The 14,860-nt window shown below is 50.2% G+C and overlaps 1 protein-coding gene across 2 annotated transcripts in view; it reads right to left on the bottom strand.

Annotated features, from left to right (window-relative positions):
• Positions 1-3,557: 3,557 nt before the first annotated feature.
• ELFN1 (extracellular leucine rich repeat and fibronectin type III domain containing 1) overlaps positions 3,558-14,860 on the bottom strand; it is a 103,801-nt gene continuing 92,498 nt past the window's right edge. For both annotated transcript variants that reach the window (XM_042037273.1, XM_042037272.1), the window contains exon 4: positions 3,558-6,853. In XM_042037273.1, coding sequence (XP_041893207.1) covers positions 4,029-6,413 — 2,385 coding nt within the window. In that variant the 5' untranslated portion in view covers positions 6,414-6,853 and the 3' untranslated portion in view covers positions 3,558-4,028. The remainder of the gene's footprint in view (positions 6,854-14,860) is intronic.

The raw sequence follows: 14,860 nt of genomic DNA, 5'->3' as shown, positions 1-14,860 counted from the left end.
ACAGGTTTTTAAATAATATCTAGGCTCTAGGTGCCACACAGACTTTGTAACATGTGGCAGGGTCCTTTGCTGACTCTGGGCCAGAGTGAGGATTGAGCCATGGGTAAATGTGGGCTTGGATTTACTCTCCAGCTAGAAGCTGTCCTTGCTGGGGGAGGGATTTTTCATGCTGCCTTGGTTTTGCCCTTGAAGACAGGTGGTTGAGACAACAGCAGCTTTGTGGATACAGAAAGGGCATCAGCAGAATGCATTTCCCCATGGCCCCAGGACTGTGACTGCACTGCAGGGAACTGTGATTTTTTTCCCCTAGCTTCCCCTCCTCTTCACTCCAACATGCCTTTCCTGTGCCCTCTCCTTTCTGCTTGGTGGGGAATCCTCTTCTTTTGGATGAGTTTAGGGCAGCAGGAGCAGCCTGGCTGGACAAGGTGTCACTTCTCTTTGCAGAACCAGCTGTCCTGGTTGAACAGGAGACAAAACAAAGAACAAGAACACTCAGCAGGTCACAGGTGATGAAATCCCCTCTCTGTCCTCAGAAGGGTCTGTAAAGCAGCTGCCTTGGAGGGATGGAAGATGCTGCGGACAGAGTTCTCCAGGTCCTGTGCAGCGGCACCCCTGGAGCTCATCCATGGGGTGGTGGCCCTGGCGACAGTGGGACCTCTTCCCTTTTCTTGTCTGGCTTTTTTCACAGCTCATTCTATGGCATCTCCTGCCGAGGGATGTGGACCACAGCTGCCAGGACTGCACCTTGTTTTGGAGGGAGGGCAAGGGGCTGGAAGGTGCTCAGCAGCCCAGGAGCCATCTGGAGACCTGTGGTGAGGCCCCACCAACAATGGGGTACTGAGTGATGCCTTAGAGATACCTCAGAGATAGAGGGGCCTAGACTTTTTCTAATCCTCCTTTTTTCCAGTTGCAGACAGTTTGCATGCGGGAGGTGTTTAATTTAGAAAGACCAGTGCTGCTGTATCACATTCCTGTGTCTGTCTCTGTTGGTTTATGACCAGTGAAATCCTGGTGTGAAAACAGAATCAGGCTTTGATTTCATCTGCCCATGCTGTTTTACACCACTAACAGCTTTGCATTTCGATAGCAGCTTTTATTCTAGGAGCTAAATGGGCTTCACAGACAGGCAATTAATTAATTGAGGCTCCCCAGCCAGCCTGTGCCCTCAGTGCCACAAGGAAGCATTTCCGGATGAGGAAACAGAGGCAGAGGAGCAAAATGAGTGGCCCCAGCTAAAGAGCTGAGCTGGTTGCTGCCTCCACAGCAAGGCCTCACACTCCACTGGCTGGCCACTGCTCCCAGTTCCATAGAGATGGTCATGATGCCATTTCCAAACTGGTATGGGAATGGTCTCAATGCAGGGAGCAACTGAGGAAGTTCTTTGGGTATCTATCGGTTCTTTGGGTATCTATCAGTGTCAACACTGGAGCATCTGAGCCCAAATTAACTCATGAGCTGCCACCACTTTGGGCTACCCCAGCCTCTTGATGAGGAATCCTGTGAGACCATGAAACAGTGCCAGGAGGCCCTGGTACTGTTTCCATCATACATCCTTGCTGACCAACTCTTACTTCTCCTGGATGGAGCCTTGAGCAACCTGATTTCATGGGTGGCATCCCTGCCCATGGCCAGGGAGTTGGAACTAAATGATGATGACTTTTTATTTTACAGTCCTAGATGATTTTTAAGGTCCCTTCCAACCCAAACCATTCTATGGTTCTTTGAGGAGGCACTCAGGGAAAGGCTGTTTCAGCTGAAGGGTTTGCTTTGGTACCAGGTGCTACAGCTGAGATCTGGGGAAGGACCTGCCATGATGGCACTAAACAAGAGAGGAGTGACCCTCAACTCCCCCCTCCAGGTCCTCTTCACCACCTGGTGAGCAAGACACAGCCCCAGGAAGCTGTGAGCTATGGGCAGGGTCCACCTGGAGGAGGTAGAGGAATGTGCCTTTGCTCTGGCAGAGTGAACGTATTCCTGGAGAAATTACCTGCCTTTTATTATGAAATCCTGATAATGGTTTGTTGTCTACACAAATAACCACGGGGAATGAACTCGTGCACTTCCCAGCCTGCTCTGTGTCTTCCTAGCTCGGCTCCTTTCTGAACAAACATAACCTTTTGCAAGAATACCTGTCAAAATCGCTTTGAAATATTGAAATAACAGGATGGGATATGGTTTGCTCCTGGGCCCTAGTGCTCATCCGTCAGGACTCAGGATGTCCATCCAAAGTGACTTGTGAGCAGGATGCAAGGGAAAAAGTTCTGGCAAGCAGCAGGGCCTCACAGAGCTGCATTTGGAGAGCTTAGCACCTGACTGTGCTGGCTCCCCGGCCTCCCACACACTCACCTGGGAGCAGGGCAGCTCTCAGACCCCCCTGAAGCCCTCGCTTTTTGTTAGTCATGGGATGGGTGAGACGTAGGGGCTTGTGACTCAGCTGGAGCTGATCAGGACAAAATTGTGTCCTTTGGCCACCAGTGTGGCCTGGAAGTGCCAGGCCTCAACATCTCCCCTCTCACCTCATGAGTAAGGCATCACCTGTGAGTGCTTTAGGGATGGGGGAAAGAGCTGTGGAGTCTTGGACCAGTGTTGGACAGCAATGGTTGAAGGGCATGTGGCTGCTTGGGTGGACCCATGGACACAGAGCCATCCCCTTCCCTCCCAGTCTCAGAGTGCCAAGGGCTGGTCAGGGATCCCCAGGATGTCTCAGTATGGGTAAGCTGTAAATGCTGAGTGTCTTTCACCTCAAAAAATCACCACTCCATTCTCTCCTCCACAGAGCAGCAAGAGGCTTCATGCTCTAACTCATCACTGGCTCCCCAGCTTGAGAGTGGGGGGGATAATCCACCCTTTAGTGGCTGCTCCCAAGGGCCACCACTGCCCAGACACATCTGTTTAGGGGCAGAGACCAATACCTTTTAATTTGCAGGAGAAATCCCATTGCGTGGTGGCACCTGCAGAACCCAGAGCCCTTCACTTCTCATCCCCTTCCCAGTTCCTGGTGGTGATGGTCTCCCACCTGGAATAAGGTGAGGGATTCTATTTTCCTGGGTACGTGCCTTTTTTCTTCAATGCACTTGGAAGTGATGAGAACTTGGACACAGACAATTGGTGGAAGAAATCAAAACCAAGTACTTAGAAATCCAAACACTCCCCCCTCCAAAAGATACTCCATCAGCCAACCAACCAACAAAAAAGTCCTTCAAACAAAACTCCATCTCTTTCTCTAAAATCCATGATTAAAACCTGGTACAAACAGGTGAATATAGATATATATATATATATATTTTTTTTTTTTTAGTAGATGTAGTATTTTTTTTTTCTCCTCTCTCTTTCTCATTATACAGCAAACATTGCAAATATAGAAATTTTCTCTGTACAATTAACGACTTCGGTTTACAATGCAATGTGTGGTAAAACCTTTTAGTGAGTGAAAATGTGAACGGGCCTTCAACTGGGTAAAAGTCTAAACTGGAAGACTCCGTTTGCAAAAACAGCCCAAAAGATGGAGCTCCTTCTGGTCTCTTTTTGGTTTTTGTTGCTGTTTTTGTCGCTGTTGATTTTGGAAGGGAAGGAAGGAAGGAAGAACACAAACTGTTCACAAAGAATCCACAAAATCACGGAATAGGGACTCATGCAATGCAATATTGGGAAACGCCAGACCTCAGCTCTCTGCCCGCTCTTTAATTTTCATTTTATATTCAATTTTTTCTTTTTTCTTATTTTTTTAAAAAATCAAAATGAAACAAAACTTTTTTTTCCACTCCACAGTTTGTTTGTTTTGCAGAGCTTGTGTTCAAATTTGGTGCATGTCTCACCAGCGTGAGGACATTTTAATATCTCACTTTATATATTATATAGAATATTTATAGATTTTTCATTATTTGTTCTCTGTTTTATTTTTTTTTTTATTGATTCTCTTTTTTTTTTTTTTTAACTTTATTTTGTTTCAAAGACAGTCTGAATAAAAATAGCTGCTGCGGATTTCTTTTGGTCCAGTTAGTGTGTTAAGTCACAAGTTGTGTGAGGACTCAGGACTTTTGCTGGGCAGAGACGCCCTTCCAGTAGTCTAAGATGTCGTGAAGATCCTCGTCTTTGGCAAACTGGACCTTTTTGCGTAGGGCATGGCCGGCTGCCATGTACTCCTCCTCGTCTTTGTGCCGCTTGCGGTTGAGTTTGAAGCGCTCCCAGATGCTGTGCGATGGTTTGCAGGTGTACTCTGGGCTGGAGGTGTAGCTCAGGTTGTGATACTGAGGCGACAGCTGAGAGTAGGCCAGGTCTCTGGGGCGAGGACGGGTCAGAGGCTCCAGGATGGAGGGCTTCCGCCCACCCATGCTGTCGTGCTGCTCCCCTGGGTGCGAGCTGGGGTACGAGTGCCGGTGTTCGCTGTACTGGCGGATCTTCTCCGCCTCTGCCCGCAGGATGGCCGCGGCCGGTGTCACAGTGAGGATGGTGTCAGTGGTGGGGGATGTCTTCTCAATGTATTTGGCTTCGGATTTGTGGCCCGATCCCTCGGAGCGGTAGGACCTGGGGCTCCGTATCGAGCCACTGGAAGAGGTGCTGGAGCGTTTGGGGGCCGCCTCCATGCTGTGGTGTCGCTGGAGAGGGTGGTTGTAGCTTTCCTTGTAGATGGGGGAAAGGAATCCATGCTTGCTGGGGATCTGCTCTGATAAGAGCACCAGCTGAGGTTCCACTGTGGAGACTGCCCCCGATTTCACCCCTTGGAAGGAGGTGGACTCGGATTTCAAGGCATCGATGCAGTTGTTGATGATCTGGTTCACCTTGTCCACCTCCTTAGCAATGGTGGAGATCTCAGCCACAGAGCCCTGGGTGTCTGGCGGCAGGGACAGCTCACAGTCTCGCCTCTCAGGCTGCTCACCCGTCCTCACCTCCATGTAGTTGCCCTTGGTGGCCTTGGGGGTCTCGCTGCTGTCAATCAGCTTGTACTGCTCGACCTCCCCAGCAGAGGGTAGGTAGGGGATGCGGGTCACTGTCTCCCCACCCAGTATCTGTCCCTGGGACAGCTGAGTGATGCTGGTGGTCTCCATTTCTGGCCCATACTTCAGCTCGATGATGGTCTTCTTCATGCTGCCGGCAGCCTTTTTGTGCTTCTCCTCCTGCTGGCGTCTCTTCCGGAGGCAGTAATACACCACGCCCAGGACAATCACCATGCCAAAGAGACAGCCCAGGATTGTCATGATATAATGGGTGGCAGTGGAAGGGGTGGGCACCGGCTCCTTGCGGTTGGGTCTGGTGGGGGTGATGGTGACGCAGGTGTGGTTGTACTTGGAGTACTGGTGAACAGAGACTACACAGTAGGTGTAATCTCTTTGTGCTACTAGGTTGCTCACGGTGATGTTCTCCTCCTTCTTCCTGAGCTTGGTGATCATGGAGGAGAAGCCGTTTTCGAACTGGGAGAGGATGTACATCTTGCTGAAGGGGTAGGGGATCTGCACGGTGAGGACAGCCGAGTTGTGGTTGAGGTGCTTCACCTGGATGTTGGGGCGCACCTCTGTCTCACCGATGGGCGTGAACAGGGAGAACTGCGGCGTCGTGCCGTCACCAGAGGAGCACTCCTCCTCGGAGCAGGGGCTTTCGGAGGGCACCGTGGTCACCTGGTACCTGGGAGGGATAAAACGAGGGATCACAGTGTAGGAGCCACCAGTGCAAAGGGAAGAGAGCATGCTCAGAGCATTGCGGTAGCCAGTCCGGCCTTGGCCTAACAAGTAGTAGCCCACGTAATCGGGTGGGGAGTCGCACTGCATCCGGTCATAGGTGCGTGTCATGTTGGTGAAAGCCTCCAGCCACTGCAGGAAGCCGAGGAGCTCGCAGGAGCAGTAGAAGGGGTTACTGTAGAGTTCACAGACAGAGAGCTTGCTTAGGCCCCGGAAAGTGTTGCTGTCCAGTCTCTGGATCCTGTTCATGGACAGGTCAATGTTCACTATGTTGGGGCACTCCCAGAAGGCATTGGGGGTGACGGTCTCAATGAGGTTGGCCTGGAGATAGAGGTACTCCAGCTTCCCCAGGCCCCGGAGGATGCCCTCGGTGAGGTTCCTCAGTCGGTTGTAACCCAGCTGCAGCACCTGGAGGTTGAACTGTCCTGAAAAGGCACCGTCCTCGATGTAGGAGATCTCGTTCTTCGTCAGGTTGAGGTATGTCAGGTTGCCGAAGCGGCTGAGCGAGGCGTACTGCACGCTCTTGATCTTGTTGTCGTTCAGCCGCAAGTCCATGATGGTGCTGTTGATCTGCTGGGGGATGGACTCGTAGGGGGGCTGGTTTTGGCTGCAGATGGCCAACCAGACGAAGCCCTTGTCCCCCTCGATGAGCCAGCAGTCTGCTCGCACCCCGTGCAGGAGAGACATGGCCGCCACGCAGATGCAGAGGGCTGACGTCGTGGCCCACCGGCGACCTGCCATCTGGAAGGGCAGCACGGAGAAGGGGTTCCTGGTCTGCTGGAAGCGGGGAACAGGACAGGGGCTGGGAAGGTGTAGGCTAGTGCTCCTTCGGCAGCTTTGCTTGCCTCTCCCTTCTCCTCATGGCTCGGAGACGGGAGGGAAGCGTCTGTGGAGAAAGCGGACCTCGGTGCCCACGGTACTCAGCAGCCAGCAGCCAGGGGCTGCTACCAAGGCCTTGGTGGCTGAGGCTGGTCCCACATCACCAGGTCTCTGGCATCTTGAGGAGGGAGTCATGAAGCTAAGTGCCTGTGCAGAGGAGTTGCTCAGGCTTAGAGACAAGCCTTCCTCTCATTTTTTATAGTACTTCTCCTCGTTTTCTTTTTGCTGCCCATCGTGGCGCTGGTCTCCATCTCCCTGTGCCTCCGTGCGTTTGCCTGTCCCTGCTCAGTCCCTCGGCTCACCTGCTCAAAACAAAACACAAGCACAAACTAAGCACAAAGGAAAGACAGTCAGCAGTCAGAGGTGTTGGACATCCATCCAACTCCCCTCTTAGTCAGGCACTTGCCTTCTTGCTGTGGCAACCACCTTTCAAGGAGCCTTTGGTTTATTTGGCTGCCACCAGCACTATTTGGCAGCCCAAGGGGAGGTGGTCACTGACCATTGAGGTCACCCTCTGAGCCCTTGTCCAGCATCACTTTTTTGGCAGTTGAGAGACCGACACACATCCAGTGCACCGTCTGTCTGACCTATTTAGCTGTCTACCTTAGGAGGAGAGGAGTGATGCCCCAGAAGTGTCTGTTCCTCTCCGCTGAGAGCAGATGAAGTCTAGACAACTCGCTCTGATGTAGATTTGATGCTGCAGCGTTTTGCTGAGGGGAATCCTGACTGTCTCGTGTGCTGGTGTGCGCAGCAGCAGTGCCCACAGAAGGGGTGCTGGTCGAGGACACCGTATCTCTGCCTGCACTGCCATGTGGCATCAGGGATACAGCCCAGCATCAAACGCTTGTCCTGTTTCTGGGAACCTGAGCAGTAGTTTCAGGGCACTCTTTTGCAAACCCACCAGTGTGATTGTGAACCACCCAGTGTCCTTGTTCCTGGTTCGGGCTTGTTGCCTTTCTCCAAGGCCTCTCCCTCCCAGGTGAAATGATGCAGAGCTGTGGAAGACCAGCCAACATTCAGTGGCATAACAAGAACATTTGCAGAGGATGGGACAAAACCTTCCCTCCCCAGCCAGAAACAGCTGCTTGAAGACTAGGAAAAGTCTTCACTAGGCACAAACCTGTGGGGCTGCCAGCAGCCTCACTTCCCACAGAAAAACTCATTCCTGGATCACATTTTCCATTTTTTTCCCCCCTAAATTTTTGACTAAGCATAAATATGAATGGACAGCTCTTACTTCCTTTTCTAATTTCTTAGGGAAACAGGAAGAGAAAAGTGGAGAGGTGGGAACTGCATTAGCACCAGCATCTCCTGGGTTACGCTTTTCCAAAAGATATTGAAAATATCATCTGTGGGTATCTCTACTGCCAAACAGAACTCTGGGCTGGTAAGATGGTTGCAGTGTGATGTTGTGGCAGAGATGGAGTTGCCCACAAATGGGAGAAATCATCAAAGAGTAGAAAAGTCCTTCTTGGAACTTTTGTTGGGAACAGGAGCTTTGGTCATCTCCCTTGTCCAAGGGCAGGGAAAGACACCACCAATACTCCTTGAAAACAAAGCTGGTAAGAACTGGAGGTCTCTTGGGAAGTTGTGAAGGAGACAGGGCCACATCTTACATCTAAATTGTCTTTCATTAAATCTGGGAAATAGTATAAACCCAGAAACAGTTTTCCAAACCATTTTGCAGTGCCCAGGCTGGACTGTTCTTGGTGCTATGTACCTGAAAATTGTGTGGGGCTGATTGTTTAGAGGCAGATGCCATACTCTGACCCTTGTCCCAAAGAAACCAGGTCCTTTTCCAGCCACAATACCAGGCAGGGAAGGAGACCGTACCTGACCACAGAGATCCCTGTTCACCATTCAGTGTATACCTTGGTAAACAGGCCAGTAATAATAAGCAGTGAAACAGTTTATTTGGTTGGATTGTGAACAATGAGTCTGTTCCCTGATGACAGCTGGGCTCCCATTACATGAATAACAAGACTTTCTCTCACATCAGCTCTCTGCACATGAGACTTTCTGGCCACCTTGTCCTCCAAGTGCTGTCACTGCCCTGGGATGCTCAGGTCACCCATTTTAACACAGCTGAGGAGCCAGCGAGGAAGGGAAGAGGGACTGTGCTCCCTGGGAGATTGCAGCCGAGTGCCCCCCCTTGCCACCCCCACAGCAAGACACGGGCTGCAGTGCCAGACTGAAACACGTCTGCTGCTGCTTCCCTCTGGTGTTAGACACTCAATTAACCTCTCTGCACTCCAGACTCCTCTCTGGTACTGAGATAACGATAGCACTTCGTGGGGTGGTGGGAGACTGAAGCAAAGTGCCCTGAGCTCCTCTTGTTGGGGTGAAAATCCCAGCACATACATTGTTTTGCAGGTGGACGCTTTCTCTCTAGGTGTGCCCACTCTCCTCTGCTGCAGGGAGCAGCCTGGTGTCCAGCTCTTCCTGCATCCTGTGGGGATGAATATTGCCCATAAGGGTGGGCACGAGGGTATTCCTGGCTTGCAGAGCCATAAGCAGATGCTTGCCCCAGTTGTCCCTTCGGGGTGGCACTTGGCTCCAGCACTTCCCTGTCCTCCTCCATGGACTTGTGGATTCCAGGGATGTCTCGCAGGCAAGGGAAGCCCTGCCAAACTGAGGACAGGCAGCAGGGAGGGATGCACCTTGGCACATTCTCTTCAGCAAATGCTTATTCTGTCTCCTCTATCTCCCATTGTGACCCAACCACCATCTCTGGGCAAATCTGTGTTTGGGAAGGCTCTGCAGAGCAAAACCAGCCTTTTCCTCGCAGAGGAAGGTTCTTGTCACTCCTCCCTGGGGAGGCTGTGGGCAGCAGCCTGTGTCACAGGGCATTAGTGGAGTAGGACCATCTGTGAGCAAAGAGCAGAGACAGACTCCCCACAGATCTTGCCAAGCTGATCCCCTACAGCCTTCCCCTATAGCACCCACGTGCCTCCACCATCTAATCAGAGGAGTTGGGGATGAAGAAGAGCAGCAGCGACTCAAACATGTTCAGTACGGCTCCCACTGTATGTTTTCTCTTCTTTCCCATACATTGCCTATCAGCCAAGTCCTTCCCAACAACAGAAAGGAGAAATGGCATTTTATCAGCAGCCCGAGTTTAATTTCAGCTCATTAAAGCAAGCAATTTGCTGGTTTATTTGCTTTACAAAGTGTGAATAAAATGACAGCATTAAGGAGATGTGAGAGAGGAAAGAGGGGCTAATCTCCCTTTTTATTAGATTTCCGGGACATGACTGGTGAGTGGAGAAGTGGGTCTTGTTGCTTTGCACAAAAGGCACAGTTGTTCATCCTGTTGGCTTCTGAGATCCCCATCCCAGCCCGTGCTGGGTGTGGGTGTGTGCCTGAGCAACACCAGTGCCGAGCATCCCACAAGGACCTAGTGGTTTAACTCTCCTGCCTGCCTGCTTTATCTCTGCCCAGTTGCTCTGAGTTTATTCTCCTGGTAACACAACTGCACATTGCTTTTCCCAGTCCTCTGAACCTCCATAGAGCTGAGAAAACCCAGGAAGAAACCACCAAAACTCTCACATGAAAAACAACCAGCAAAGTGGCGATTTGGGGGTCTCTTTTGCTGTTGGAGAAAGAAGCAAAAGGTAGGAATGAAGACAGTGTGGAATAACAACAGCAATGCTTTGGAATGATGGATTTAATCTCAGTCAGAGATATCTTGAAGTGTGGCACCACGGTGACAGTGACAACAGGCCACATCCATGACAAGGCCATGGCAGCCACCCAGGAAATACCATTCCTGCACAGTTACCTGGGCCCTGCAGACACTGCTGTAATTCCCTTTCCTTCTGCTCTCAGGAGGCAGAATGGTTTGACCAGCTGAGAGGATGCTGGGTTTTTGTGGCTAACAGAGGCCAGCAAAGGGGCAATGACAACTCCCTCACTCCTTGCTCCCCCTGCACATTGCCTCTGATATCCAGTATCTCTGCTGGAGCCCAGATCCATGCTTCTCCCTGCTAATCCTCAGCCCTGACTGTGATATGCTCCCCTCCTACCCATCTCTGCTTCTCCAGCCCTAGTCCCTGTCAACAGCCCAGCAGCAAAGAGTAATGGCTGGGACACCCACGAGGCTGCAGCCTGCACTGGATGATCAGCAGCATCCTCATCCTGGCTGAAAACCCATAGCAAGGGAGATGGAAAGGAAAAGGCAAAGCTGGAGCTTCAAAAACCAGTGCAAGCTGGCTGGGAAGTTTTTGCTTCCATTTCCCAGCTAATGGCATCTTGGAAAATTAAAGCAGAGCAGCAGCTGCAAGGAAGCAAACAAAGCAGCCATGGGGGTTGGGAAGGGAGCTGGCACTCAGTTCCTAATTTTGTTATTCTACTGAATGAGTTATTTCAAACTGTGGATTACATTTACTGAGGGAATGCAAGATTACCGTGTGTGTGCATGTGTATACACACAGCAGTGCTCCTCTCCTTGGCATTTCTGCATCTCCATAACTTCCTTCTGCCTAGCTGCTCCATCTCCAGCTTCTCCTAGATCCCCTTTCACAGCCACTTGGGCTGTTTTATCAAAAAATGATCCCCACTACAAAGAGAGCCAGAGGAAAATGGGAGTGGTACACTACAAACATGAGTATTTGGCCACGCAAACAGGTAGGGAGGGAAAATTTGGCTAACAAGAACCAGATTTTAAAGTGAACCTTGGTTTTTCATTATGTGTAAAATAATCTGGGGAGGCAGCTCCAACATGGCAGATAAAACCTTTAAGAATGATGAAATCACCCCTAAATAGCTAATCTCCATCCTGTACATGTCAGGCAGGGAAAGGAGGCTTCCAGGCAGGTTTTCTCCTCGTTCATATTCCTGGTCTTTGCTCCATGACTCCTGCTGGGTGATGTTGGTCAGAATTGCAACCTCCCTGAATAATAAAGATGCTCAGGCCTGTAAAATTCAAGTTCATTTTATATCCAGACATCCTGGTCCTAATATCCTTCACTGACAGGGTTTAGGCAGCATTTTGTGCATCCCAACCTTATTCCCAAATGCCTCACAGCGTTAGATGACAGAGTTCTCCAGCCAATTCTACTCTCTCTCCTGCTATTATTTATTATTTAAGAAAAACAGGCAAGGGAGAACAGATATATTTTCCACTGAGGTTTGAGGAGAGATTAAGAAGGAATGAATCAGAGAGGTGAAGAGGAGGCTGAGAGAGAAGTGCCCAGCATTGCATCCAGGATAGCTTTTACTGAGACTCTGGGAGGTCACAGACTGTATGACAAGTATCCAGGTGGGAGGGATGGCGAAGAGAGAACTTTTCTGGGAGACACTGGGAGAAACAAAGAGAAATGACACGCTTGGTCTCTACACAGGACAGTAATATTACCACTGTGTCAACACTCATGGGCTCTGTATGGTGCTGGGGCCAATCTCTCCTTGGCTTATTCCTATTTTAACCTTGATTGAAAAAGTTGTGATCTTTACTGGAAGTTGGTAGTCAATCCCATTTAATTTATCAGTAAACTTGGGTGTTGCAGTGTCTGAGGAGAGCCCTAGTTCAAAGCCACCGTGCCTCCAAGAGCCAGGATAAGGCCAGAGCTGCAACCTGGGAATAGCAAGAACAGACCTGTTTGCATAAACACTTTTAAGAACCCTTTTTTCTATGGCAGGATAAATTCTGGTTTAAAATGACAGCATTTTCAAGACAAACTCTTGGGATTTCAGAAAATAAGACTATTCTGCTGTTACTCAGCTGCAGTCTGAAGTCATTTACATCCATCTCATGCTGCTTAGTTTCCAGGGTCTGTTGAGATGACAACCCCATCTCATGCTGCTGTGGCCCGCTGAGCAGAAGCCTCTGCTGAGTTTAAGTAAATGCATAAATGATCTTCTTGGTGAGTAGCCTCTTAAGCCCAGCTGGGGTACCTGTGCATGAAACCAGCCTTCCAAAACATCGGCACGAGTGGCAATGGAACATCAGCTCCAGCCCCTAACAGTGCAGTTGAGCCCTCAAGGAGCTGAGGAGTGTGATGAGAGGGGCAGAGTTAGAGGAAGGTGAAGAGGAAAAAGGTTTTAGGGGATGTAGAGAAGTAAGAGCTCTGATCAGGTACGACCCTAGCAACAAGAAAGGTGTGTTTCCATGGGAGAAAGCCTCTCTAATACTTGCTTGATGGGATTTTTCCTTAGAAATAATCAGTCTGAATCACAGCTTCATTATGGGATGGTTAAGCTGATGGTAGGCTGGGGAAGAGCAGAGGTCTGGTGTGGAAGCAAGCTTCCCGTTTTCCCCTGCAAATAGTGCTGAAGTTCAAAGGATGTTTTTCCAGCACCCATGCAATGGAGGGAGCCAGCCCCATGCTGGGAAGTGGAGCTGCTGGTGTTCCTCAGCACTGACAATCTGAGCTGAGCCTTGTCTCTGCTGCACTGTCATCCTCACTCAGATCTTTGCTGCTGTTTGGGAAAGGGTTTTGCTGCTTTCGTTCATTAATTTATTTTTGCAGGAGGCCTGCATAACCCTCTGCCTCCCATATGGGAAAACCCACTTTTACACAGGGGAAATTCTGGCGATGGATCTGTGAAATGGTGAGTTTGCTAGAAGTTATTTTTGGAGGTGCAAGTGTCTTGTTTGCTCTGACTTTTTAATGGTTGTATTTGCAGAAGAACACTTGCCCCTCTGCCCTACCGTTCCCCTGTGAAGGGGTCTTTGGCCACTGCAACATCACAGTTTCTAGGCGGGCTGTAATGCTGAGTGTTGAGAGATGGACAAGAAAATACACAGCTCGTGAAGGACTTCAAGGCAATGATCTGTGATCTCTGGGTAGGCAGAACAGAATTCACCTTTCCATCAGCACGTGTCCTGCACACAGGAATTCTTATGTCTGTGCTGTAAGCAAATACCTCTGCTAACCTCTCACTGACTTGCTCACCTTGGAAGCTGGTCCTGCTTTTCTGGTTGGAGACTTTCAGGTGTCTCTTCCAATCAAAGTTACCTTGTGATTTTAATGATGTAGCTCTTGTCCTCTGGAGCTGAGGAGCCCAGCTTAAGGCTGGACCCTCTGGCTGTCCACTTTCTGAAGGGGGTTTCTGCCCAGATATTGCTATATCTGGCAAGCCCCAGTGCCCTACAAGCCTAATTTTAGCTCAGTGCTGCAGGCTGGCTTCTTGTCATGGGCCAGGAGAAGGTTAATGATCATCTGGGCAGCCCTCCAAAACCAATCTAATGTTTATTCAGGATAACAGCATTGCAGAGGAAACCAAGCATGACCACCTTCCACGTACAGCTCACCCATCCTGGCCCTGCTCCTGCAGGTGGCTCTGCTGGAGCAGCTCAGGTTTGCCCACTCTTGGAGGAGACCCTTCCCTAGGTCAGCTCAGGTCCTCATCAAGATTTCCAACCCTCTTAACCCAAACAGATGCTGTGTTTCTAAAGAAAAAACACTTTCCCAGGCTGTGGGTCTGTTGTTTCAGCAGTGGAAATTCGCACCCACAATTTCTTTTTAGTAGGACACTCCTCGTGGGTCAGATACCCAGGCTACAAACAAACACCCATTTATTTGGATATTTGGGGGTTGGGTCACTGGTCTCAGCCTGGTGGTGGTGGCCTGGATGTTGCAGGTCTGTGCTCCAGCTGGGTCTGGGATGGAGGGGAGAGGATGAAGGGTTGGTGCAGATTAGCACATGAGGAGGCACAGGGATGTGAGACAGCAGTGACTGTACCTTCTAGAGTCCACAAGATCGTTGTGTGTGTTTATTCACTTCAGCTGCTCTTTAATGGCTTAATTTCAGCCATGAATTACAGTTTTTTCTTCCCACCAGTGGAGCCTCTGCAGTTATTCCATCATACCCTTGACACAACATGAATGGATGTGCAACAGATTCATCCCAAGAATACCCTGCACCTGCAGAGAGGTGAGTACACTGCGTTCTTGGGGCTCCCCTTGGGGCCCTCAGGGCTCCATGGAGGAATTGGGTATAAGCTGTAAAGCCTGAAGGCCTGAGATGTGCTGTGCTGTGCTGAGGGAGATTCTCTTCCAACAGTAAGTACTCACAGACATACGTGGCCCAGGAGAGCTCCTGATGCTTCCCTTGGGGTGCAGGAAAAATTGTACTGATAGCAAAAAGTGTATTCTGAGGCAGCCCTGAGATGCTGGTACTGGCTTCACCATCAACAGTCCCAAAATAGCTGGTTCTCACTGCCTTTCCAGGCATGCGGAGAGGCATTGTGAGAACATCTATTTAGCAGCGTCTCTGGAGAACACTGGGAATGTGCTTCCTGCTACCTGAGGTGGTCAGGGAGATGGCTGGGCAGCCAGATGGCCATATGTGTTTGGAGCTGATAT

This window comes from Corvus kubaryi, unplaced genomic scaffold (genome assembly GCF_017639235.1).
Source record: "Corvus kubaryi isolate FWS band 111438036 unplaced genomic scaffold, C.kubaryi_AGA036_p1.0 37387, whole genome shotgun sequence".
Classification (NCBI taxonomy): domain Eukaryota; kingdom Metazoa; phylum Chordata; class Aves; order Passeriformes; family Corvidae; genus Corvus; species Corvus kubaryi.
This window is presented reverse-complemented; position numbering and strand designations above follow the sequence as displayed.